At 42.1% G+C, this 25168-nt stretch overlaps 1 protein-coding gene across 1 annotated transcript in view; it reads left to right on the top strand.

Moving 5' to 3' along the window:
- The first annotated feature begins 4820 nt into the window (after positions 1-4820).
- ANKDD1B (ankyrin repeat and death domain containing 1B) overlaps positions 4821-25168 on the top strand; it is a 53860-nt gene continuing 33512 nt past the window's right edge. Inside the window, exons 1-5 of the mRNA XM_025388770.1 lie at positions 4821-5013; positions 10307-10410; positions 13881-13979; positions 20454-20552; positions 20658-20762. Of these exons, the coding sequence (XP_025244555.1) occupies positions 4821-5013; positions 10307-10410; positions 13881-13979; positions 20454-20552; positions 20658-20762 (600 nt within the window). The remainder of the gene's footprint in view (positions 5014-10306; positions 10411-13880; positions 13980-20453; positions 20553-20657; positions 20763-25168) is intronic.

Below are 25168 nucleotides of genomic sequence, written 5' to 3' on the forward strand. Positions count from 1 at the left end.
CTGGCTAACACGGTGAAACCCCGTCTCTACTAAAAATACAAAAAAACTAGCCGGGCGAGGTGGCGGGCGCCTGTAGTCCCAGCTACTCGGGAGGCTGAGGCCGGAGAATGGCGTGAACCCGGGAGGCGGAGCTTGCAGTGAGCTGAGATCCGGCCACTGCACTCCAGCCTGGGCTACAGAGCGAGACTCCGTCTCAAAAAAAAAAAAAAAAAAAAGAAAACACTTCTTTCCATGTCTTTTATCAGGTTCTTATCAGTTGTCTAATATCTAGCTGTCTAACTCATTGCTTAGCTTGCACCAGTTGCTTTCCCTGCTCTAGATCATCTTGTGCATTTTTATATACAATACTTTCCTAATATCACTCATGTTCTTGGGTGTCTGTGGAGAGAGTGAGAGAGAGAGACAAAAAGAAAAAAAAAAGGTTGGGTCAGCTCTAGGATAAAATCTAGTTCTCTTTTATGAAGGCTCAAAAGTTTTTTCCTCTTAGAATATGCTAAACATCAAATGTGATCTCTGAAACCATCCACAAGTGTGAGATATGCCAAGGTTTTTTGGGTTTTGCTAGCAATTCTGGGCAGAGATCCTGGTTGTCCTTCAACATTCTACTTTTCTGCCATATTATTAGAATTTTAGTTTGGCACATGATCACCCAGAATAGACTACTGTATTTCATCAATTCTTTATAAACCACTAAGAAATAATACCTAAGATAGGGAGTCTAATAGGTTACCAGTGCATAAATATGGGACACCAAGGTTTATACCTTCAGAGCAAGGATAAAGGAGAAATCCTCCATGAAGAAAGAGGGAGCAAAGCAACTTGCCTGCTCAACCTTGGCACTGGTTGGAAGGAGGGACTGCCAGTGAGAATTTGAATCACAAACCAGCACACATGTAGGCTTGTAATCTGAATTCACACAAATGGTATCGTCCTGAAGAGCTCAAGCAGAAAATGTAATTAAAGTGAGGTTAGTATTGTCCCTAGTGACTGGCGGAAGCATATGCAAATCCTTTCTGGAATAACTCAACTTCAATTCAGGTGGACAATTTAGTATCTCAATTAAAAATATGTGATAGTGTGAAAAATAGAGGTTACAGAATTGATGACTACAATATATCTCCCATCCTTGCAGCTCACACCCTCCCGGCTAGAGGTAGCCATGTGACTGAGTTTTGACTAATATAAAAGGAAGTACTGGCTGGGTGCGGTGTCTCACACCTGTAATCTCAGCACTTTGGGAGGCTGAGGCACGTGGATCACCTGAGGTCAGGAGTTCCAGACCAGCCTGGCCAAGATGGTAAAACCCCGTCTCTACTAAAAATACAAAAAGTAGCTGGGCATGGTGGCACGCTTGTGATCCCAGCTACTCAGGAGGCTGAGGCAAAAGAATCGCTTGAACCCGGGAGGCGGAGGTTGCAGTGAGCTGAGATTGCACCACTGCACTCCAACCTGGGTGACAAAGCTAGACGAGACCTTGTCTCAAAAAAAAAAAAAAAAAAAAGGAAGTGCTATGTGTGGTTGCTTTTGGGAAACTTCCCTTCTTGCAGCTGTAGCATTCTCTTTGCCTCTTCTTTCTATTTCTCTGTTCCATCCTGCTGCCTGGAAGCAGATGCTGCCGTTTACACCTAAACATAAGGGCTGCACATGGGGATGGTGGAGTAGTGGGCTGCAGAGGCTGATTCCTCGGGGCGTTGTAAAACAGAGACATATCAGCACTGGCCTGCACACTTTGAGACTTTCACAAGAAGCAAATAAAAAAACTGTTTAAGCCATAGTTACTTGGGTTTTCCTATTAATTATAGCTGAATCCTAGCGGATAAAGGACATAAAGATTATTAAGACATGTTTGCCCTCAAAAAATGGACAGCCACTCCAGGGACAGTTTCTATTCAATGTAGGGAGGGCTATAATAGGTGAATATACAAAGTGGGAGTCAAGGGAGAAATCATCTGGTAGAGGAGGGCAAAGAGAAATCTAGGGAGATGTTTTTAAAAATATGGAATCCTTGAACAGGATCTGGTTTTAAAGGTTTACTTCAGAATTGAACATATTTTTTTAGTCTAGACCTTCCTTTAGGGAAAAAACTAAAGCTTTCAGGACTCAAAGACAAGTTACTGCTCACATGGCTAAATTGCGTTCCATATTTATTTGACAAATACTTATTGCAGGTTGGGTAGCTGTTGGAGATGCAGTAGGAAACTTTTTTTTTTTTTTTTTTTTGAGACAGAGTCTTGCTCTGTCACACAGGTTGGAATACAGTGACATGATAACAGCTTGCTGCAGCCTTGACCTCCTTGGCTCAGGCCATACTCCCATCTCAGCTTCCCAAGTAGCTAAGACTACAGGTGTGCACCACCAGCAGCAGCTAATTTTTAAATTATTTGTGGAGACTGGAGTCTCACTAAGTTGCCCAGGTTGGCCTCAAACTCCTGGAGGATCCTGGCCTCAAGCCATCCTCCACTTCAGCCTCTCAAATTGCTGGGCTGGGATTATAGGCATGGGCCACCACGCCTGGCCCAACAGACTTTTAAAAATCACTGTATTCATGAAGTTTACCTTCTGGTTGTGGAAACAGACACTAAACAAATACAGACATTTCAATGGTAAGTGCTACAAAGGAAAGTGAAACAGCATAAGAGAATGGAACATGAAGGTAGGGGACACTTTTAGAATAAGATGATCCGAGAAGGCTCCTCTGAGGAAGTGACATTTAACCTGAAACCTTACTGATACAAAGTATCAAAACTATTTGAAAAATTCGGAAGTGGAGGTGGGGGAGAGAGGTTCTAGGCAAACGGAGGAAATAAAAGCTGGATGGCTCTCCACCAGGAAACACTGGTTGAAGAATGGAGAAGAATTGTAGGGCCCAAGATTAGAGAGATGAGTAGGGCCAGCTCATGTGAGCAAGCTTTTATGTATTAGCACACTTAGAATTAATATTCTGCTTGAGAAGTAACCTGATATTTGAAACAGAGTGAAAAAGAAAATACCTCCCACAGTATACTTCATAACTTCTCATTTAGCCCAAGCTCTCAGGGAAGTAAAGTCCAGCTATGGCTGAGTTTCACATAATGCACTGCTTTGGAGTTTTTGTCTCATCTGGTAGAGTAAGATAAGTACCACATACTATTTTTTTGTGTGTGTGTGTGACGGAGTCTCTGTCGCCCAGGCTGGAGTGCAGTGGCCGGATCTCAGCTCACTGCAAGCTCCACCTCCCGGGTTTACGCCATTCTCCTGCCTCAGCCTCCGGAGTAGCTGGGACTACAGGCGCCCGCCACCTCGCCCGGCTAGTTTTTTGTATTTTTTAGTAGGGACGGGGTTTCACCGTGCTAGCCAGGATGGTCTCGATCTCCTGACCTCGTGATCCGCCCGTCTCGGCCTCCCAAAGTGCTGGGATTACAGGCTTGAGCCACCGCGCCCGGCCACAGTACCACATACTATTTATTACAAGGCTATATAGCATAAAATGATGATGCATTTTCTCTGGTCATCGATAAGAAGATTTTTTTAAAAGTCAATTTCTTGGTTTAGAATTTGAAAGCAGTTTCAAACTTGGATAACACAATTCAGATCTTCTTCTTCTTATTTATTTATTTTTTGAGATAGGGTCTGGCTCTATCACACAGACTGGCACACAGTGGCACAATCTTGGCTCATTGCAACCTCTGCCTCCCAGGCCATCCTCCCACCTCAGCCTCCCAAGTAGCTGGGACTACAGGCATGCACCACCATGCCTGGCTAATTTTTGTAGAGAGGGGTTCTCACTTTGTTGCCCAGATTGGGAGATCTTTCTGTACTTGACTATGCTTTCCATTGATCTGCTGCTGTTTTCACTATTATTCCTTCTTTTGTGTGGGTATTTTCTTCTGATTTTTAGAATTTTACTTGTAAACATGCTACATACACATATAATTTGTGCCCTGTTTTTCCATTTACATATTATACTTTCCATATTAGTACATTGTCTGATATTTCTGCATAATACTCAATTCAACTTATCTGCTGTTGTTTTTATCATATCCCTATTACAAACATGAGGCCCATTTCCCTTTTTTAAAAAAGGAAAGTTTGAGGTTACGGGTGGTGTTCTGATAAATAATATTTTGTCATTTGTTTTCATTGACAAGGAAACATTGTTTTGAATTCAATGCCTCAAATTGGGTGCACAATAATTTGAAGGAAAAAGCTGACAAGTTTGAAATGAAATTGATATTACATAATTTACATTAAAATGATACATCTTTTGTAAATTTGTAAGAAGAATAAAAAATAAATGAAAACCTGATTACCTTTCTTATTTGAAGTTTATTTGGGGGGTCAGAATTTGACTTGCTTCTGTATTATTTCACTTTTCAAAAGAATCCGCCAGGAGAGATTATAATTGTGTGGTCTTCAAATGAGAAATCAAGTCTTTCTTTATTCAAAAGAAAATGTTGGAAGCCCATTTAGAAATCATTTAATATTGAAGTTCCTATAGTGTTGGTTATAAATTCAACCTTGACATTTCTTAATATTGTACAAAGAAGTGGTAGAGTAGAAGTGGGAGTTCACTGGGGCTTGTAGATTTCGCAGGATGTTTTATTCCCCGGAGAACCAAACCTTAAGCACAGTGCACGCCACACCTGAGGGCGGATTCTCCCAGGCCGGCCCAAGTCAGGGCAGGGCTGGAAAACCAGGGGCTTGTTGCCCAGCGAACCGCCACAACAGAGAGCGGTCTGCGCTCCGGCGGGGCTGACCTGCCAGCGTCCAGCCTCGCGCCCTGGGCCTGTCTGGATCTGGGTCTGGGTCTGGCCCTGCGCTCCGGGTCCGCGGAGGCGACCATGGACCTCGCCGGGCGCTCCCGGGGCCACGGGGCCACGGTAGGGGGGCTGCTGCTCGGGGCGGCTGCTGCCGCCAAGGGTCTCAGGGAGGACCTGAGGGGCGCGGACGCCCTGCCTTGGAGGGCCCTGTCCCGGATCCCGAAGCGGAAGGGGCTTGGAGAGGAGGACACGACAGTTGCCGGACACGAGCTCCGTGAGTCCCGGAAACGAGGTCTCAGAAAATCAGGTTGCGGGGCGGGCTGGGTCGAAGGGACTTAAAAAGGTACCCAGTGCAGCGCCTCCGGAAGCTGCGGGAGTGAAACTGGCGCGGCGACTCCGCCCTGGGACCCCGAGTCCCAGCCTCCGCCGCTGCACCCCTTGTTGGCTGGTTTTCGGCTTTGGAATCCACCCCCACCATGTACTGTGGGTGAAAGGACAGTATTATTCTTCCGAATTCAGGAGGAGGCTTTTTAAAATAATGATTAAGTCCTTTTGCAAATAAGAGTTTCATGTGCTCTTATCTCCTATATCGTGACTCATGCGCCGATTTATTGTCTGACTTTAAATAAATCACTTATCTTTCTGCACTTAAGTTTTAAAGCATGGAGTGGATCATCTATGCCTTGGGAATAATGTGCAGTATAAACTAAGGCAGTTGTTAAGCAGTTCAAAAGCTGAAAGCGAGTCAAGTCTCTCCCCGGCACCCTCCACTCCCCACCCGCCTCCGACCCCGGCCCCCCCGCAAGCAGGGTCTTGTTGCTCTGTTGCACAGGCTGGAATGTAGTAGTGCAATCACAGACCTCCTCAGGCTCAGGTGATCCTCCCACCTCAGCATTCCCAGTACTCAAGTCTCTCTCTTTTTTTTTTTTTTTTTTTTTTCCCCCCGAGACGGAGTCTCGCTCTGTCCCCAGTCTGCAGTGCAGTGGCCGGATCTCAGCTCACTGCAAGCTCCGCCTCCCGGGTTTAGGCCATTCTCCTGCCTCAGCCTCCTGAGCAGCTGGGACTACAGGCGCCCGCCACTCGCCCGGCTAATTTTTTGTATTTTTTAGTAGAGACGGGGTTTCACCGTGTTAGCCAGGATGGTCTCGATCTCCTGACCTCGTGATCCGCCCGTCTCGGCCTCCCAAAGTGCTGGGATTACACGCTTGAGCCACCGCGCCCGGCCCAGTACTCAAGTCTCTTAACGGGGCACACCATCCAAGCCTACTGGCTAGGACGGCCTTATTTCCTAAATTAGGCTTGGAAGCTGTACACCAGTTCCTCAATATAGTGTTCATTCAGTCATTCTGGAAATATTTTCAAGGGCTTAACTGTTTTCTAGGCATGTTCTAGATGTAGGGATGGAGAGAACAAGACAACCCCTATTCTGGTGGAACATTCTGTTGTGGTAGAGGGGTGATAGACAATAAAATAAGTAAGCAAATAAATGAATAAGATAATTTAAGGTAAGTGCAGTGAAGGCCATGAGACAGGGTGATGTGGTTGGAGTCAGGCTGCCTAGGACAATTCTATCACTTATAAAGCATGAACAAGTGGTATAACTTTTGAATATCTCAGTTTCCTCATCTGTAAGATGGAGGAATCATGCCTACATCAACAGGTTATTTGTTTTATATAAACCCTGGGGCATTCCAATAGTTGGAGATCAAGCAAAGGAAAAAGAGCTGGTAGAAAAGACTAGAAAGCAACAGTTGGCTTACCAGACCTCTAGAGAAGAACATGTTACAAGGGGTGTGTGTTCCTCTGTGTCACAGTTGCCAAGAGCTCAATGCACTTGACAGGGTATAATGACTGGGTTTTGGCAAGACGGAGTGACCTCAACAAGAGCAGTTTCAGTAGAGGAGTGGGAAAGATGTCTGATTAGCATGGGTTGAGACAAGACTGAGATGAAGAAATGGAGACAGCAATTATAGAATACTTAAGTTTGGGGTAATGGAAAGTTGAAAAATGCAGCAGCAGTTGGAAAGGAAGCTGGGGTCAAAGGAGGGTTTTTTACACTTAGGGTATTATGACATCTCCGTATTTTTTGAAGGAAAATAAGATAATAGTCATCCACTGGAGAGAGATTAAGTGATCTAGAGGAAAGAAGACATAATTTCCAAGAGACTGACATATGAAACACTTGAAAAGATAAAAAGGGGATGGGATCCAGAGCCCAGGTGTAGAGGTTGGCCTTTCCTAGGTACAGGGATGCTTCATCCTGTATATACAAATGAAGGTAGGTTGGTAGATTCACCTAGGTGGGAAGATGTGGGAATTCGTGTCCTACTACTTCTGTTTTCACTATGAGGCAACGGTATTGACTGAGAATTAGGTGATGGTAGTGGGAGGAAGTAAATTAGGTAGATTACTAAATTCAGATATTTGAGGAGAAAGGAAAGGATATGACATATTGAAGAAGGGAAGACAAGGGAAATGTAGAGGCTAGCTAGTCGTGCTGAGATTAGTGGGGAAGAATTTAAGAGACCTGTTAGCATGTGTATCAATCAGGACAAAGTAAGCTTTTCCTGCAGCAATAAATGACTCCTACGTCTGAGTGACTGGACATAAAAACAATCTATTTCTGGCTGGGTGTGGTGGCTCACACCTATAATCCCAGCATTTTGGGAGGCCCAGGTGAGAGGATCACTTGAGGACAGGAGTTCAAGACCAGCCTGGAAAACGTAACAAGACTCCGTCTTTAAAAGAAAAATCTATTTCTTGCTCGTGTAGCATGTCCAAAATAGGTTGGCGAGGGTCTCTCAGGAACCCAGGTGTCAAGGACCATGGGATTTTACCCTACTTATAATCTCACAAGTTAGCTTACTAGGTGATAGAGATGCTGGCAGAAGACACTTTTGGATCAGAGATGATGGATTTCATTACTCACAGCAGTAGCAGTAGCCAGAGTGTTAGCATTTGTGTCAGTTCTCCAAGCCCCAATTCCCACAGGGAGATATAGAGATGCCAAATGACACCTGCACACACAGTGGGTTGTGTTACAGAAAAATCCTGCACTTAGGGAACCCAAATTGTTTGTAATAGTCAGTAAGCATGCCTTACCATTGCTTTCTTCCAAGGCTGCAAGCAAACCTGCCCTTTGCTCCAGAGGAAAAATATCTCTATTTGTCAAGGCTTTTCACTGTACAAACATCCTTGAAAAGATAGTAAAGAGCAAAGCCAGTCAATGCTTTTGCTTGTAAGATGTGCAGAAATGTGAGAGACCCAGAGAGAATTATCTCCCAATACCAAGTTGATGGAGGTACCACCATCTTGTGACCCCTTCATTTAAACACATGGCTTCCAGTGTTGATAAGGCAGGGAAAAGAGACCTAGAGGGTGACACAGGCTTTTCACTGACTCAGCCCCAAAGTGACTTGCCATCACTTCTGCTTTCAGTCCATTGGATACACCTCATCTAGCTGTATCCAGGCTGGGATATGGGCTTACACATGTGACCAGGTAGAAGAGAAAAAGCAGATATTGATGAACACTAGCAATGTTTACCACAGCATGGTTGTGTGTTTTTCTCCAGTACCGTTTAGCTGTTCAGGTACAGAAACAAAGCAAGTAGCAGTTGGATTTAATCTCAGAATTAGGATTCTGACCAACTAGTCTAATGGAGGAAAAGAATGGTGAGGGAGGTGTTTGCATAGAAGTGATTTCATAGGTGGACCATATGCTATGGTCTGAATGTGTGAAATACATTTCTGTTTTTTAAAAAATTACTCAGTGTCAGGTAGTTTGTTACAGCAGCAAAAACAAACTGGCACCATGGAATCTAAACATGGTAAGGAGGGAAGTAAGGGCACAGAAATGAAGAATATGAAAAAGGGTTAGAACTGTGGACTGGAGGACTTCATGAGGTTGCAGAATTTCTGGACTTGGAGAACTAGAGCAGCTGAGCTGAATGGATGAGAAGTTGTGGTCAAAGAATAGGATTCTGGAAGTCAAGATTTCAGAGGTAGTGCAGTTTGAGTGATAATGAATTCAGGAATGTGTCTCTGAAATTTGATGACTGAGGTCAGATCTGCGGAAGATTATTAGAGGGAACTAAGAGGCCAAGGTGTTGGATTAATCATCTGTGAGGAGGTTGAAGTCACCTAGAATGGTGACAAGAGTAGGGGTAGGAAGGAAGAGAAGGATCCAGGTAACAGAAAGAATGAACATGTGAATCTGTATGAGTCTGCTTAGGCTGCCATGACAAAGTACAGCAGACTGGATGGCTCAAACCACAGATGCTTATTTTCTCACAGCTCTGGAGGCTACAAGCGCAACATCAAGATGTTGGAAAAGTTGGATTCTTCTTAGGCCTCTTTCCTTGGCTTATAGATGGTCACCTTCTCCCTGCCTTCACCTGGTTTTCCGTGTGTGTATGTGTGTGTGTGTGTGTGTGTGTGTGTGTCCGTCATAATCTCTCTTCTTTTAGGGACACCAATCATATCAGATTGGAGCCCATTCATATGACTTCATTTTACCTTCATTACCTCTGTAAAGGCCCTATCTCCAAACATAGTCAACATTCTGAGGTACTTGGGGTTAGGAGTTCAACATACGAATTTTGGAGAGACACAATTCAGCCCATAACAATATTTCCCAAGAAGATACTCCTTGGTTGGTCCTTGATTGGACTTGGCAGTATCCTTAAGGGTCTTTGCTTCGGCAAAAACTTGGGGAACATTGAATGTCATGATAGTATCATTTAAAAACAAGCAAACGCTTAGGAAACTATTCAGCAACACACATACAGAAACCTCTCTTACAGGTCCTTTCTGTTTGGAGATGGTCTGTTATTGACTCCTACTTAACCTCAATTCTGGTCTTATCCCTTCGTGTTGGGCGGTCCTCTGAGAGCCCTCTACTCCCCTACATAACAAAAAAACTCAATAAACCCTGGAATCTTCTCTATGACAGTTAATAAAGCCTACCATATGAATGTGTATATGTATGTGAAATATGACATTTATAATAGATGTCAATCTACTTCGTGTTTTTATATCAATGAGAATAAAACATTTTCATCCCCTTTACCTTTGTGTCTGTATGTGTGATGGGCTGCATTTTGAAATTTTCTTCGTGCAGGCCTGGCGTCTGTATAGAGTTCTGAAGACAACAGTTTTATCTCTGTAAGCTGTAGGAGCATTTGGACTCCTCCCTGCCTAATCTTGTACAAGGTTTTTTACAAACAATGTCCCCTGGGAAGTCTACCGCCTTCTGACCTTCTAAGCCAGATACCACATTACTGACTTCAGGGTGGTCCTCATGAATAATGTTTTGTTTGGGGCCAGGAACATTTTTAAGGGTGTGAAAACCCTTGCAGCATGAGGAGAAAATTGAATCTTGATACGACAGTTTTATAAGATATTGAAGCAAAGTTTCTGTGTCCTAAATAAAAATAGCGAAATGTGAAAGACTCAAGGCTGTTGTTTCGTTTCAAGGCTGTTGTTACAAGGTTTGCCCTATGAAATATGCTTTCTCTTTGGCCTCCTTAAATTCCCTCAGTTCATGCTTGCCTTGCTTTCTTTCAGTACTGCCAAATGAGAGAAGCTTTCAGAATGCTGCTAAAAGCAATAATTTGGATCTTATGGAGAAGCTGTCTGAAAACAAGGTTAACATTAATGCTGTGAACAATGTGAGTAGAAGTCATAAATATGACAAGTGACTACTCCAGTAATGGCTTGGGTTTACACAGGACATCTGAAATAATAATAAAAGTAAAAATCATGGTGCTGGCTGAGATAAGGGAGCGCTCCTTTGTTGGTAATCCCAGGGTGTTTAAGCTAAAAGGTGGAGTCAAACAGTGGAAGCCGCTCTGTGCGTTTTAATTCCTCTTCCAAGAAGGGCAGTGCACCGAATCTTCATGCATATCTATTCAAAGTCTGTGGGTGGGCAGTAAAGCCAGCTGTTGGGGTTATAGGTAAAGCCAGCTGTCGGGGTTATAGGCCTGGACCTGGTCCTGGATTGTCGCCTGTGGATCAGCTTGGCCTTACACATTCTGGAAAGGCAGAACATTTTTTGCTACACAGTCTGGGTTGTTTTCTTGCCAATGATGTCCTGTGTGGTTCTGTTTTTACAAATTTAAAAATCTAAAGAGGCATGTAGATTTTCATTGTACTGGTTTTGAAATGTAGTGTGTCTGCCTCTTGGGCAATGAGGCCTTATCTAAAACCTGGCTCTTACTTGTTCTTTAAGTCCCTGGGTTTTAGCAGAGGGAAAGTCCACTGCCATAAATTTGGATTCTCTACTGCTTGCTTTTGTGAGGATTTCCTGATAGTCCTTTGAGGCCAGGTTTATCAAAGTGAAGGTTGGAGGCTGTGTCAATTGCTTAGGACAATTTGTGGAGTGGTTCCAGGTGGGTGTGGCACCCACCTGGGTGGTGGGTAATTGTATTTAATGGTAAATTTAATGGTAAATGATTTACTATTTAATGGTAAATGAAGCATAAGCTTCAGGGCCCTTGCTTGTACAGGCCCCTTGTAAGGCACTGAGAGGGCTCTGGTAATATATTCCTATGACTATATGATTTTGTAAAATCTGAAAAATTATAAGGCATTTTAACTGCAATTATTTAAGCTTTCTGACTCTGGCTTTAACGAAGACTCCCTAAATAGTCTAAACTCAGGTTTCACAAAACCTATATCTTATCGCAGGCAGTAAGTTCCTAGAAACTGAAGCTGCAGAATCTGAAATCATGTACCAGATGCAGTGGAAGATGTTGTGCATGTGTGTCGGGAGCCTTTGTGCTTATGTGTGGGGATAAGTGTGGGGATTGATATGTCTATGTGTATAATGTGTGTGTGTGTGATGTGTTATGAGTGTATATAGTGTTCATGTTCCATAGATATCCTAGAATAGGAAAGCAGCAAAATTTTGTAGCGTAACAATTTTAGGGACAAAAAGAAAAAAAAGGAATCAAGAAAGGAAGGAAAGGCAGAAAGGAAAAAAGATGGAAAGGAAGGAAAAGAAAAGAAGTAAGCAAGTCTCTTTGAAGGGGATATTTGCATAGTTTCAAAAATATTTATGGATAGGTATCTTTGAAGATTATTTTGACCATGAAAGGTTAATTGTGGGAGTAAGTGAAGCAATAATCACTTTTCCAAGTAGCAGGAAATAGATTCTCTAGTATACTGTTTAAACCATTTAACATTTTTCCATATTCAACTTTCTGTTTTGTTTTAAACTTTTTTTTAATATTAAAGTACTTGGAGAGATAGTACAATCGAATACACTTTAACTTACAGCGTGGCAAGTTATTATAAATTCCTAATGAATTGTATTATGCTTTCTCATGACATCTGTTTGCTGTTTACAGCAAATCGTTGACATGGTTACTTGGAGAGTTCCTTAAAACCAGTGACGATGGAGCTTTTTAAAATATAAGTAATTTTATTGAATTATCTTGGGTGAAATTTTGGCTTACATCCTTATTCACAAGTAAAGTTAATAGTGGAGCTTATAAGCCCATATTTGACATAGTAGAGCAAAGCTCCAGATTTCAGACAAAGTCATAATAACTCATGGGTTTTTTGGTTTTGTTTTGTTTTGAGACAGAGTCTTGCGCTCTTGCCCAGGCTGGAGTGCAGTGGCGCAATCTCAGCTCACTGCAACCTCCACCTCCTGAGTTCAAGCAATTCTCCTGCCTCAGCCTCCTTAGTAGCAGGGATTACAGATGCACGCCACCATGCCTGGCTAATTTTTGTATTTTTAGTAGTTACAGGGTTTCACCATGTTGGCCAGGCTGGTCTCAAACTCCAGACCTCAGGAGATCTACCCACCTCGGCCTCCTAAAGTGCTAGGATTACAGGCATGAGCCACCGTGCCCAGCCATAACTCATGTTTTGTCGAACTTATTTTATCACTGGTTTAGCTATTGTGAAAGTTTTCAGAATCAAAATGGGGTCACCGATATTAAGAAAACCTTGACAAATAGAGCTGGGGAAGGCCATGAAGACAGGGTTCTCGTGCTTGAATACTTGATAACAAAAACTATCACAAAAGACTGCAAAACCCACAACCTCACACAAAGGCCATCACAACCTTACACAGAAAATACTTCTGCAAGGACATCTGCCCAGAAACTGCCTGTCTAATCTAAGACTGGTGTCAGCTTGTTGTTGAACTTTGCAGCAAAGGATAATTATTTCAAAACAGTTATGTAATCCTCCTCATTTTTTTTCCTTTAAAAACCTTTGTCTTCTTTTACTTCCCTAAATACACACATAGTTTACTATGACATGCATATTCCCGTTGCAATGCTTTATTCCCAAATAAATATCTTTTCTTTTGAAAGTCTCTCTTATTATTTAGGTTGACACTACCAAGAAAATCAAATATTTAAACAGTTCTCATTTTTTTTCTTATTTATGTGTAACAAAGAATAGTAAAGCCATGCCCAGACATCTTCTTTGGAAGCAAAAACAGTGTCTAGAATATGGGAATTATGACTCATATCACTTTCAAGCAAAACTTTCATTGTCTGAAATGTATTAGACTCTCTCTGGGTATCCCAGGAGCACCACATGGACTGTCCTTTGGAGCAAGATGGTCATAGCTTTTCCTCTGCCTTTCTGTCTTTCTTTCCTTCCTCTTTTCTTCGCTCTTTTATCCCTTCCTCCCTTCCTTCTTCCTTTCAGAAGGAATTTATTTGCTTCAGTAAAGTTTACAGTCCAAAAACTTAGAGAAGAATGAACATGAGTGGATTGAATTCCTAGGAAAATTTCCGCTATGCATTAGTAGGATATTCTAAGCAGAAAAATTTACCGTTATTAATGATTATATAAGGGGGAAATCCAACTTTTACTTTCTAAACAAAACCCATTATGTTGCCACAACATAATGCTACAATACAATATAAGTTGAAACAAGAATTTCAGCTTGAGGCGTGTCCTTCAGTGGATTGCCAAATTCTCTGCTGTTATCTCATAATGAAGGCAGAATTCGGCTGGACACAATTCTCACAACTTTCAAAGGTAAAGGCAAAGAGTGGAGCCAAACAATCAAAATAGAAACACCTAATAGAAAAGTATGGCCATTCAAGAAACAGGAAACCTAAAAGCACTAAATAATGATCAGTGATTAAAAACATAAATTATGCTTCCTCAGATGAACCGCACAGCCCTGCATTTTGCAGTGGGGAGAAATCATTTATCTGCAGTGGATTTCTTGCTTAAACACAAGGCCAGGGTGGATGTTGCTGATAAGGTAAGCTCATCTTGAGTAGAACAAATTGGAGCATAACCAATGTACAGGGAGAATCTGATCACTCCAGACATCTTTTCTTCACATACATGCAAAATATTTTAATTGGCAGTGTTTGTTCTGGAAACGTCTCTTCAGAGAATATACATATATGTGCTCTTTGTATTTGGGGACTAAATTGTTTCCCTTTTACCTATGGGACCTGGGTTTTTGCTTATTTTCTCATATTGACTTTATGACCAATAGCATGCATTTGTAAAAGCAAGATCATTGTCCAGAGTAGAATCTGGGATGTGGAAGACAGAAGCTAACTGGCCCCAGAGACATTAAATATTGACTTTGCTCTATGAACTCTGATACTAAATAGGCTTATTAAACAGCTCAGGGGTGAGCCCAGGAGCACACACACAACTTTATGCCATCCCTTTCTCAGGCTCCATCTTCTCCATGATCAACTCCCCTACATTTTCCAGCTCCCCACCCTCTTTTCCTGGTCCTCTGACTGGAAAGCCAAGGCTGTGGTCTCCCAGCCCTGCTGTGTACTTTCCATAAATAGGTCTGCCTCCAGGACCAAGTGGGGGAGGGTAACAAGAGAACATTTGGATTCTTCCTCCACCGTGCTTTATGACCACAGTTCCTCTGGTCAGAGAGAAAGATTCCCCTATGTCGGACTTTAAGGTGCTTGCCCAGCCACTGCTGCTACCCTTACCACTGTCAAGTTGTAGCTTTGGGAGTGGGGCTTGGCTTGGGGGGAGGGGGCAGGGCCTGTAGGGAAAAATGAAGCAGAGATTTTCCCCTGCCTTCTCTGTTCTATAGGGGCTCCCTTCTCCTCCTTAGACCAGAATGAGAGAGCTTCTGTTGGAAATCTTTCTGACTGTGCCCAGGGCACAGTTCCATGATTTGCACTGCCTCAAGTCCAAGTTGGAAGGTATGGGAGGAAAAGAAAAATCTGGAAAGTCACAGCAGGATTGTCCTTACTTTGAGTTCTGATTTTTCCCCCCAATCCACCTGATACCATTTACAGAGTCCTCAGCTGTTCCATGCATTCTTTGTTTTTACTTTTTAATTTAAAATGTGTGTGGGCATATAGTAGGTGTACATTCCATGCATTCTTTCCAGAGATTTTATTTGTTTTGGTGGGAGAGACAGAGTGGACTGTGCTTACTTCGTTTTAACCAGAACCATAACCCCAAATCTTTACTATACCAAAGTAGAGGGAATCATACAGGGAACACCTTTTTTTTTTTTTTTTTGACACGGAGTCTCGCTTTATCGCCCAGGCTGGAGTGCACTGGCCGGATCTCAGCTCACTGCAAGCTCCGCCTCCCGGGTTTACGCCATTCTCCTGCCTCAGCCTCCCGAGTAGCTGGGACTACAGGCGCCCGCCACCTCGCCCAGCTAGTTTTTTTTTTTTTGTATTTTTTAGTAGAGACAGGGTTTCACCGGGTTAGCCAGGATGCATACAGCGAACATCTATGTATCCATTGCCAGATTAGATTGCATCTTTTCTTTTAAACAGCATATCTGAGGATTGCCATGTTTCTAATATATTAAATACAGATCTGGTTTGTGTCAGAGTGCAAATCAATTATGTGGGGAAAAGAAAGAAAGATCAGACTGTTACTGTGTCTATATAGAAAGAAGTAGACATAAGAGACTCCGTTTTGTTCTGTATTTGAGATGCTGTTAATCTGTGACCCTACCCCCAACCTTGTCCTTGCAAGAGTCATGTGCTATGGTGACTCAAGGTTTAAAGGATTTTGGGCTGTGCAGGGTGTGCTTTGTTAAACAAGTGCCTGAAGGCAGCTTGCTGGTTAAAAGTCATCACCATTCTCTTAATCTCAAGTACCCAGGGACACGCACACTGCCAAAGGTCACAGGTACCTCTGCCTAGGAAAGCTAGGTATTGTCCAAGGTTTCTCCCCATGTGATGGTCTGAAATATGGCCTCGTGGGAAGGGAAAGACCTGATCGTCCCCCAGCCTGACACCCGTGAAGGGTCTGTGCTGAGGAGGACTAGTACTAGAGGAAAGAAGGCCTCTTGGCGGTTGTTGGCAGTTGAGATAGAGAAAAGCATCTGTCTCCTGCCCGTCCCTGGGCAATGGAACATCTCGGTGTAAAACCCCATTGTACGTTCTGTTTCCTGAGAAAGGAGAAAACTGCCTTAGGGCGAAAGGTGGGACTTGCTAGCGCAATGCTGCTCTTTATGCACTAAAAAGGTTTATGGAGATGTTTGCATATGCATATCAAGGCACAGCACTTTTCCTTAAACTTATTCATGTCACAGAGATCTTTATTCATATGTCTTACTGCTGACTTTCTCCCTACAATGATCCTATTATCCTGCCACTTCCTTTTCTTTAAGATGATAAAGATAATTATCAATAAATACTAAGGGAACTCAGAGACCGGTGCCAGCGTGGGTCCTCGGTATGCTGAGTTCCGGTCCTCTGGGCCCACTTTTTCTTTCTCTATACTTTGTCTCTGTGTCTCATTTCTTTTCTCAAGTCTCTCGTTCCATCATTTCTTTTCTCAAGTCTCCCATTCCACCTAACGAGAAACGCCCACAGGTATGGAGGGGTAGGCCACCCCTTCAAATTATTCCGGAAATGATGGAGAGATATTTCACCAACTTGTTCTCCTTGAGGTTTTTCTAAATATATGTTTGCATTACCTTGTCTCTGAAGCATGACTGTTTCTCTTAACTTTGCTTGAAGATTGAAATAATGTCAGGTGGGCAATAGAGTAATTCCTGGTGTGTCTCTTTTTCCTGCTTTGAAGGTTTCACTAAGTTAAATATGTTTATAACTGATTAAATCATCTACAGTGGCATTACTCCATAACTAGTCAAATGTTTTTCATAATTCAAGCAAGGTCACTTTTGCCCCAATCTGGCAGCTTCTTTATCTGAATGATGAGCCTTGAGTTTGACTTCTTCTAAGTTCTAACACCATTTGCAAAGAGCTAACAGTTGATCCCCTTCACCCTCAATATTTATTCAGTGGCTGTTGTGCGTATGTCTCAGTGTCAACTACTGAGGATTCAACTAGACAGAAGTCCTTGCTATTTAAAGTGTGGTGCCAGGACTTGAAGCATGTACATCACCTGCAAGCTTGTTAGAAATGCAAGATCTTAGGCCCCACCCCAGGCCTGAATCAGAATCCGCATTAAAAAAAAATTCCCAGGTGATTGTTTTCGGGAAGCACTGGTATGCGATAGAGTCATGGCTTTGCAGGGCCTACAATCTCTCTGGGGAGCAAGGACAGAGACTGTACTAGCTGAGTGCCATTCAAGGCACTGCATGCTAGGGACCAAAGTGAGCAGCACCCCCAAGTCCTGGGAATAGGCAGACTGGATAAATGGAGGGTCTTACTCCAGACAGGAGTAAAGAATCCCAGGTGGGTGCAAGTGGTGCTCAGAGGATAAAAACATCTGCTCACAGAGCTTCTTATCTCTGGGAAGCTCCTAACATAGAATTGTTCCCCAAAGGAAATTATTGACCTCACCTATGACGAGACTGGCAATGAGGACAGGTTGTCAGTGACTGTTGGGCAATGTACACTTCACAGAGCTTCATGAGCCACCTGTGAGTGTGATTTGTGACACATGGTCTTAAGTAGTCTCAGGCATGCCAGTTTCACACCAGAAGAATTTGTTTTATGGAGGTTCTTCTCAGGGAGTTTACATCTGTGAGCCGTGATTCATTACCTCTGAGGAACAATGGCTCCATTCTGAATTTGTGGTTTTAGAGACTTAGGTTGTTTGCAGCTTGAATTCCCAGCTTTTAGATTTTATGATCGGAGCTTGGAATTTTAAAATATAGGCTGCTTTGAAATTAGGAATTACCTCTTAGGGAAAAAATAGCTCTCCTATCAAAGAGTGATTTGTCACCTGTCTCAAATATTTCTGGCTTTTTTTTTTTTTTTTTTGAGAGGGAGTTTCATTCCTGTTGCTCAGGCTAGAGTGCGATGGTGCAATCTTGGCTTACCGCAACCTCTACCTCCCAGGTTCAAGCGATCCTCCCGAGTAGCTGGGATTACAGGCATGCACCACCATGCCTAGCTAATTTTGTATTTTTAGTAGAGATGGGGTTTCTCCATGTTGGTCAGGCTGGTCTCCATCTCCTGACCGCCTTGGCCTCCCAAAGTGCTGGGATTACAGGCATGAGCCACCGCACCTGGCCTTCTGGTCTCTTTCATATTTGAAAGCAGATTTAGTATTAGTAAACATAGAGCATTGACTTGTAGGGAAGTCCAAATTAAGAGGTGGAATTGTGTTTAGGGAACATGCTTTGAAGAACCTCAAGTAGTCAGTCATTGTACATCATTTCTCTTTGGGACAAGGAGTCCAGAAATGAAGAGTCTTCTTCATGCTGGAATTGTAAACATACAAATGGACTAACGCACCCTCTAGAGTGACAGCTGAAATATAAGTTTGATAGGATATGCACATTAAGAGCAGGGTTTCTCAACAGTGGTGCTATTGACATTTGGGGCCAGATAGTTTTTTGTGGTTGGGGCTGCCCTGTGTATTGCAGGATGTTTAGCAGCATCCCTGGCCTCTATCTACTAGGTGCCAATATTAACCTCCCCCCACCCACAGCATGACAGTAAAAAATGTCTCCATACATTTTTCCAAATGTTTCCTGGGGGCAAAATCACCCCCAGTTGAGAATCACCAGTTTAGAGTTATGCCTCAATAATTTGGGACTTGGCTGTTTTACTCTCCCAATGTGAATTCTACTGAGAATAAGAGAATACATTAGTGCAACTTGGGGGCAGCCAAAATAAATGCCAGAAGGCTTATGCACTTCACAAGTAGAAGTGTGCTGCAGGCCCTCATTCCTTACGCATTTACTCATACTGTGTACATCTGACAAACAGTTTCCAGATCACAAACACAACTGATTAGAAGAGGGAAATAAAATGTAGTGTGAGAGCTTACTTTGGGCAGGCACTTGTACTGAGGAAATGGATTACTTTTTCGTGGGGCTAAAGGAAACAGAAAAGCACACTTGAGTTTGCAGATAAGGAAGCTGAAGCTGACAGTTAGAATTAAGTTCACCAAGATCCCCATACTTGAAAGTGATAGAAAGTGACCAGAATTTGAGATTAGTTCTGCTTGATCCTGAAGATCAGGCTCATAGTGTCTGCCCTATGCTGCTTCTCTAACTTAGGGCCTGGCGTGCAGATGCATGTTTTTGCTTATGTCCCTCGAATCTCACCTCCCTAAAATAGCCAATGTTAACTGCTGGCTACGCTTCCTTCCACACTTTTCTCCCTGCTTATTTGGTAGACAAGTCAGCATACAACTGCCCACAGCATCCCTACGGGTCAGTAAATCCTGGTCTCTTTCAGTCTGACAACTTTGTGCACATGTGTTTGCACACAGACAAATCGAAATAATTTTGTATAAATAAAGTATTTTAAGTAGCATCTATATAAATGAGATGCTTTTTATAACTTGTGTTTCTTTTACCTGTGTGTTCCCTCTCCTCCTCTGGTAACTATACTTAACAATCTGAGATATATATGTTTATTTCTGTACTTTTCTCCTGCTCACATAGACATATCTATATTAATCAATCTACCTACCTACCCACCAACGCACCTATAGATGGATATAGATATGTACATATACATGTATGGGGTTTTCTTAATCACTCCTTTTTAACAAATGGGATTATATCATATTTATTCTCAATCTTATTTTCCATATTTAGCAAAACTCATGGAAATCTTTCCAAGTCAATTGTTGTAGCACTAATTCATTATTTTTAATGCTTGCATTATATAATCTGACTATTCCATAACTTATTCAGCATTCCCATGTTGATAGGCCTTTACCTTGTACCCAGTTTTTAGTATTACACTTAATATCCTTATATATATAGCATTAGGTAATGACATTTTTATTTTTATGGGATAGATTCCCAGGAGTGGGATTGCTGGTTGTATTTTCAATTCTAATAGATATTGCCAGATACTTAAACAATAATCATTTCCATTTCCTTTCTTTGTCCATTTTTCTGAGTTTGTCTTTTTCTTCTCCATAGGTAAGTGTGCTTCATGGATTAGAGAATAACCATTTATCTTTATTAAAGATACATTTTTAAAAATCTGTCATTTTTAATTGACTTTGTTTATTATCTGTCTGTTCTCACTCTGAATTAAGAGACTGTACATTATAGTCTGGATTTTATTCTAATATGTTTATTGTTTGTGTGCTATTTTGTGAGTGTGGTATGATATAGCTTTTCATTTTATTTTCTTCCAGATGGAGAACCACTTGTGCCTGCACCACTTATTAAGTATACCCTTTTTTCCCCATAGAACCGAAATATCACTTTTGCTGTGTATTAAATTCTCTATTTCTTAGTTTTCAACAATCTAGTATTAATTTGGCCTTTGTTGATGAGGCAGTATATGCTGTGGCTCATCAGAGTGATAGATTCTCTTTTTCTGTCTTCTTGGGGAAGCATGGCTTGACAGTAATTCACCTTGCAGCCTGGTCTGGGAGCCTTGAGGTCATGCTCATGCTGGTTAAAGCTGGAGCAGATCAGAGAGCCAAGAATCAGGTAGGTATGTGGGTCACACCTGGACAAAAGCTCTTACCTCACCATTGCAGGAGAGAGGAAGTTCTGAGGTCACTGTGTATCTCCCCCACCCCTGGCTCTCTTCAGGATGGAATGAATGCCCTCCACTTTGCTGCTCAGAGCAATCATGTGCGCATCGTGGAGTATCTTATTCAAGATCTGCACCTCAAGGACCTGAACCAGCCTGATGAGGTGTGTTTACTTTGGTTGTATAGGTCTTGCATCCACCCCTATCAAATTTCACTTTCTCCTGCCTCTGGTACAGCTGTGAAAGCAGCCAGCACAGACAGACCCTGCCCTATAGCCAGCTCCTCCATCACATTGGCAGACCACAGAACCAAAGAGGAGTGTTGGTATTAGTGGCGATCCTGGCCCCTGCTTGTAGGTAGAACAGGAAGTGTTGAGGAAGCAGCCAGATTCCTTCTTCCCATTCTACTCCCTCATCCTGGCCGGAGTGTGGACAGTATCCTATCCCCTTTAGTAATCAAAATGTGTATCTAAATTTTATTTTATTATGCTTGGCCTTTTGGTAATATATTTGACCCAAAGCTATGCAGTAATGAGCCATGAAATACAATGCAGTTTTATTGCATTTGTCAGTATTTCTTTTCTTTAAATAAGGGGATACATAACAGTACTAGCTACTACTTAACGAGTATCTGTTAATGTAGGTACAGAGGAAAGCTATTTACATACATTATTTCAGTAAGAGGTCTTGGACCTGACACCTACTGATGCTCAACAAATCATTGCTGAATGAATGAATGATCTCACTAACCCCTACAATAATCCTATAAAGTAGAAAATATTTTGCTCATTTGTAGAGGAGAGGAAGTTGAGGCTCAGAGAGGCCAAACACCTGATCAAAAGTCTCACAACTAAAAAGTGACAGAGCCAGGACTTGACGCCAGGTCTGGCTGAATCCAGCCTTCATGCTGTGCTGTCTCCCTCCTCAGACTAACAGTGGGTATTGTTCATGTCAGGGACTGTCCTTCCCCTGGAATATTTCCCTCTAGGCATTTTTTTTCTTCATAGAGGAGTAGCCTTTGTGCAATTGGCATTTTGAGTTCTCAGCAGTAGAATATACTTCATGAATGGGACTTCCTTTTCTCTGTGCCACGAGAATACTATACTATAAAAGTTTCTTTAGAAGCTGGTCAGTGATAGTCACTTCATTTCACCTCTTTTTAAAAATTTTTACATTTTTTTCTGACTGTAATCTCAAAAAACAACAATATTAACAATAAGAAGTATATCTTCAGATTAGGTCTGTATACTTCTTTGACTTCCTCTACATATGATTAAACAACTATACATTTACAGCTTAGAAGAAGATAGACTTGGGCTTTGGTCTGGTCAGTACCACCATGCACTAGCTGTGTGGTTTTAAGCAAGCTCTTCAATTTCCGAAACTCTCAGTTTCTCCATCTATACAATGGAAACAATAAAATCTACTTTATGGTAACAACAAGGGTGACAGGAGAAGTCTTGTCCCACATATAATTTTTTTTAAATCAGCAAACCTCCATTCTTTGGTATATAATGATTGACATTTCCTCAATCTTATGTAAAAGTACCTATGCAAATGAACTTCATGATGAGCCATTCCATAACCCCTTTTCACTTATGCCATTCCTATGTAGGAATGTTGGAATAGCTGAGATGCTTAAATGAGCTAATCACTATAAAGCACTTAGCAACGAGCCAGGCACATTGTAAGTGCTCACTGTTGTAACAATTGTTATAGGATAAAATATCCTATCTGATTTTCTGAAAGTGACAATCATAGTCAAATGCCATTTAGTATCAAGGTGAGGAAGCTGGATCTTTCTAATTTTATCCATGCCAAGTAGAGACGTGGCCAATTAATGAATTCCATTCAGTTCAGTTCAGCAGATATTCGTTGACGGCCTGTTATGCATGAGACACACAGTTATTTTCCCCTTCAATGTGCTCTGATTGCTTCCATGAGAGAGAGTAGTGTATGGGAAGGACGGGAAGGATCAGGCAGGCTGATGGGATTCAGAAACCAAAGCACATTTGCAGGGAGCCTTCCCCATTTCTTGAGTTTCTGCTGGCCAGCAGCCTTCCTCTCCGTAACTCTTTTCAGCTGATTCTGGACATGTCCTCTCCTCTCACCTTCTTCCTCCTCTGTCTGTTGGGAAAAAGGGTTTAGGAGCACTGGCAGCAAACTGCAGAGTGACACGTCCAGCTGCGAGATCTTAAATTGAGTTCAGAGACATACAAGGAATGAGCAAATAATGAGTCCACTGGGTCATCTAGGGAAAGAAGATTCTTTGAGTCTGAGCCCAACTTTAGTCCCTTCAGAAAACTAAATTGATGAATAGAAAAGAAAAAAAAAATCTACTTTTTTTCCTAAGATCTGTGAGTGGGTCACACCTGTTGGCAAACATCAGTTGGAATGGTAGTTGCCAGGAACTAGGAGGAAGGGAAAGTGGGGAATTATTGTTTAATGAGGACACAATTCCAGTTTTGCAAGATGAAAAAGGTTATGGAGATGGATGATAGTGATGGCTATCCTTATGAGTATCCTTAATACCACTGAACTTATACACTTAATAATGGTTAAGATGATAAATTTAGTTATGAGTACTTTACCATAATAAAAAATTATGGGGGGAAATTCCAGTTGCAGCTGTGATCAGAAGCTCAGGTTCTATCAATTTCCTGTTGGGTTTCCCATTTGCATCTGCTTAAAGGTATTGTGGAGTTTGTGAAATACATTTGATATTTAAGACGTCTTCACCTTCACAGTGTTACTCTCTTGCCTAGTTTCTTATCAACAGAAAGTGATTGAGAGCCTGTGTACCTGCCAGGGTTGGTAAAATCCATCTCTTTGGCCTGGAGGGAACTCCAAAAGCTAACAAGGAAAGCTTTCCTGGAAGGAGGCCCTTAACACAAAATGGATTTAACTAGGCCAGGGGGAGTTTGGATGCGGAGAGATGGAGGATGCTGGGAAAACTTTTGAGATTTCCCCCAGCTCCACAGCCATAAAAATCATTGAGGCCTTTCCGGGGGAGAGAGATTAGCGCAGCAAGGAGTTAGGAATAAAGTATAGACATTTTGAATCTACATATAAATGTCCATCTGGTGATCAAAAATAAATACTCAGACTAACATGTTTGGGGAGGGAGAGAAATAGGAAGGCCTCACACGCCATTCATGTATTTGTTCAATATTTACAAGAATTTGGGGGTACAATGTTGCTTTGGTTTCAACTACGAATATGGTAGACTTCCATTGGTTTAAAGTCTCTGGAAGTCAAAATGCAAAGAAGCTTCTTTTTCTGGGAGGGAAGGGGATAGTGAGTAGAAGGGGACTTGAGAAGACACCTATTTTCTTATACAGACCCAAGGCAACATTTAACAATTTTAGATTTAATCAAATCTATTGTTTCCTGTCTGTGAGGGGAGAACTAACACACTGTCTCCCACCCCACCAGTGCCACTTTTTCATATTTAACATGCTGCTTTTTCTTTTTTTTAACCTCATGACACATATTTTTTTACCTGTGAAATTTCTAGTTATTCAGGGTTTTCCCCTTCCTCAAGTGCCTGATCCTGGGGTAATGGGAAATGCTGTGGGCGGGAGCATGCACTGGAGGCCCACCCAGCGCCTCTCCTCAGAGGCTCCTGAGAGCGACACATCTCGGGGATCCCTGTGGTAAAGGAAGGTCAGGTTGGTCTTTGGATACCCACTTAATGGCTATTTATGAAATTTTTGCTGAATTTCATAACATCAAATTTGATGATTTCATCTTCTCAGTAAACTTAAAAATAATTTATAATAAACAATTCCAATCCCTCAGACTTACATGCCAAAAAAAAAAAATAATAAATGCATTGAGTTAAAACATATCAGGTTAGCCAGGCACAGTGGCTCACACCTGTAATTCCAGTACTTTGGGAGGCAGAGGTGGGAGGATCTCTTGAGTTCAGGAGTTTGAGAACTAGCCCGGGAAGCATGGTGAATAACTGCCTCTACAAAAAAATACAAAAAATTAGCCGGCATGTGGTGGTGCACACCTGTGGTCCCAGCTACTCGGGAGGCTGAGGTGGGAGGATCACTGGATTCCAGGAGATGGCAGCTGCAGTGAGCTGAGATCATGCCACTGCATTCCAGCCTGGGTGACAGAGTAAGACCCTGTTATAATCAGGTTAAATAGATATTGAGTTAATAGAGGAAAGAAAGAACAGGAATCCTGGACCCTCCTTATTTTAGTACTTAAACGGACAGGATCCTGAGCCAGGGAGTCTTTGTGATTGGCCCAAGGCCTGGAGCCCAGGACTCTGACACCAAGCTCCACCATCCTTCTGGCTGGAAAAGCTTCCTGCCTTCCAAGTAAGGGAGGGCCTATGAGACTGCCCTGGATAGAGGCCTACTTGAATGTGATGAAAAAGGATTGGGTAGTTAAAAAAAAAAAAAAAAGGACATAATAAGAAACTATTTTTTAAAAACCACATATATCTTTGAAATTCCTGTTATTTTGTCTAATAATATGTACTCAATGAGAGAAAAGATTTATATCTCACTATGCTATAATCTCACCTTTCTTTTTTTTTTTTTTTTTTTTTTTT

This window comes from Theropithecus gelada, chromosome 6, assembly GCF_003255815.1.
Source record: "Theropithecus gelada isolate Dixy chromosome 6, Tgel_1.0, whole genome shotgun sequence".
Taxonomy (NCBI): Eukaryota; Metazoa; Chordata; class Mammalia; order Primates; family Cercopithecidae; genus Theropithecus; species Theropithecus gelada.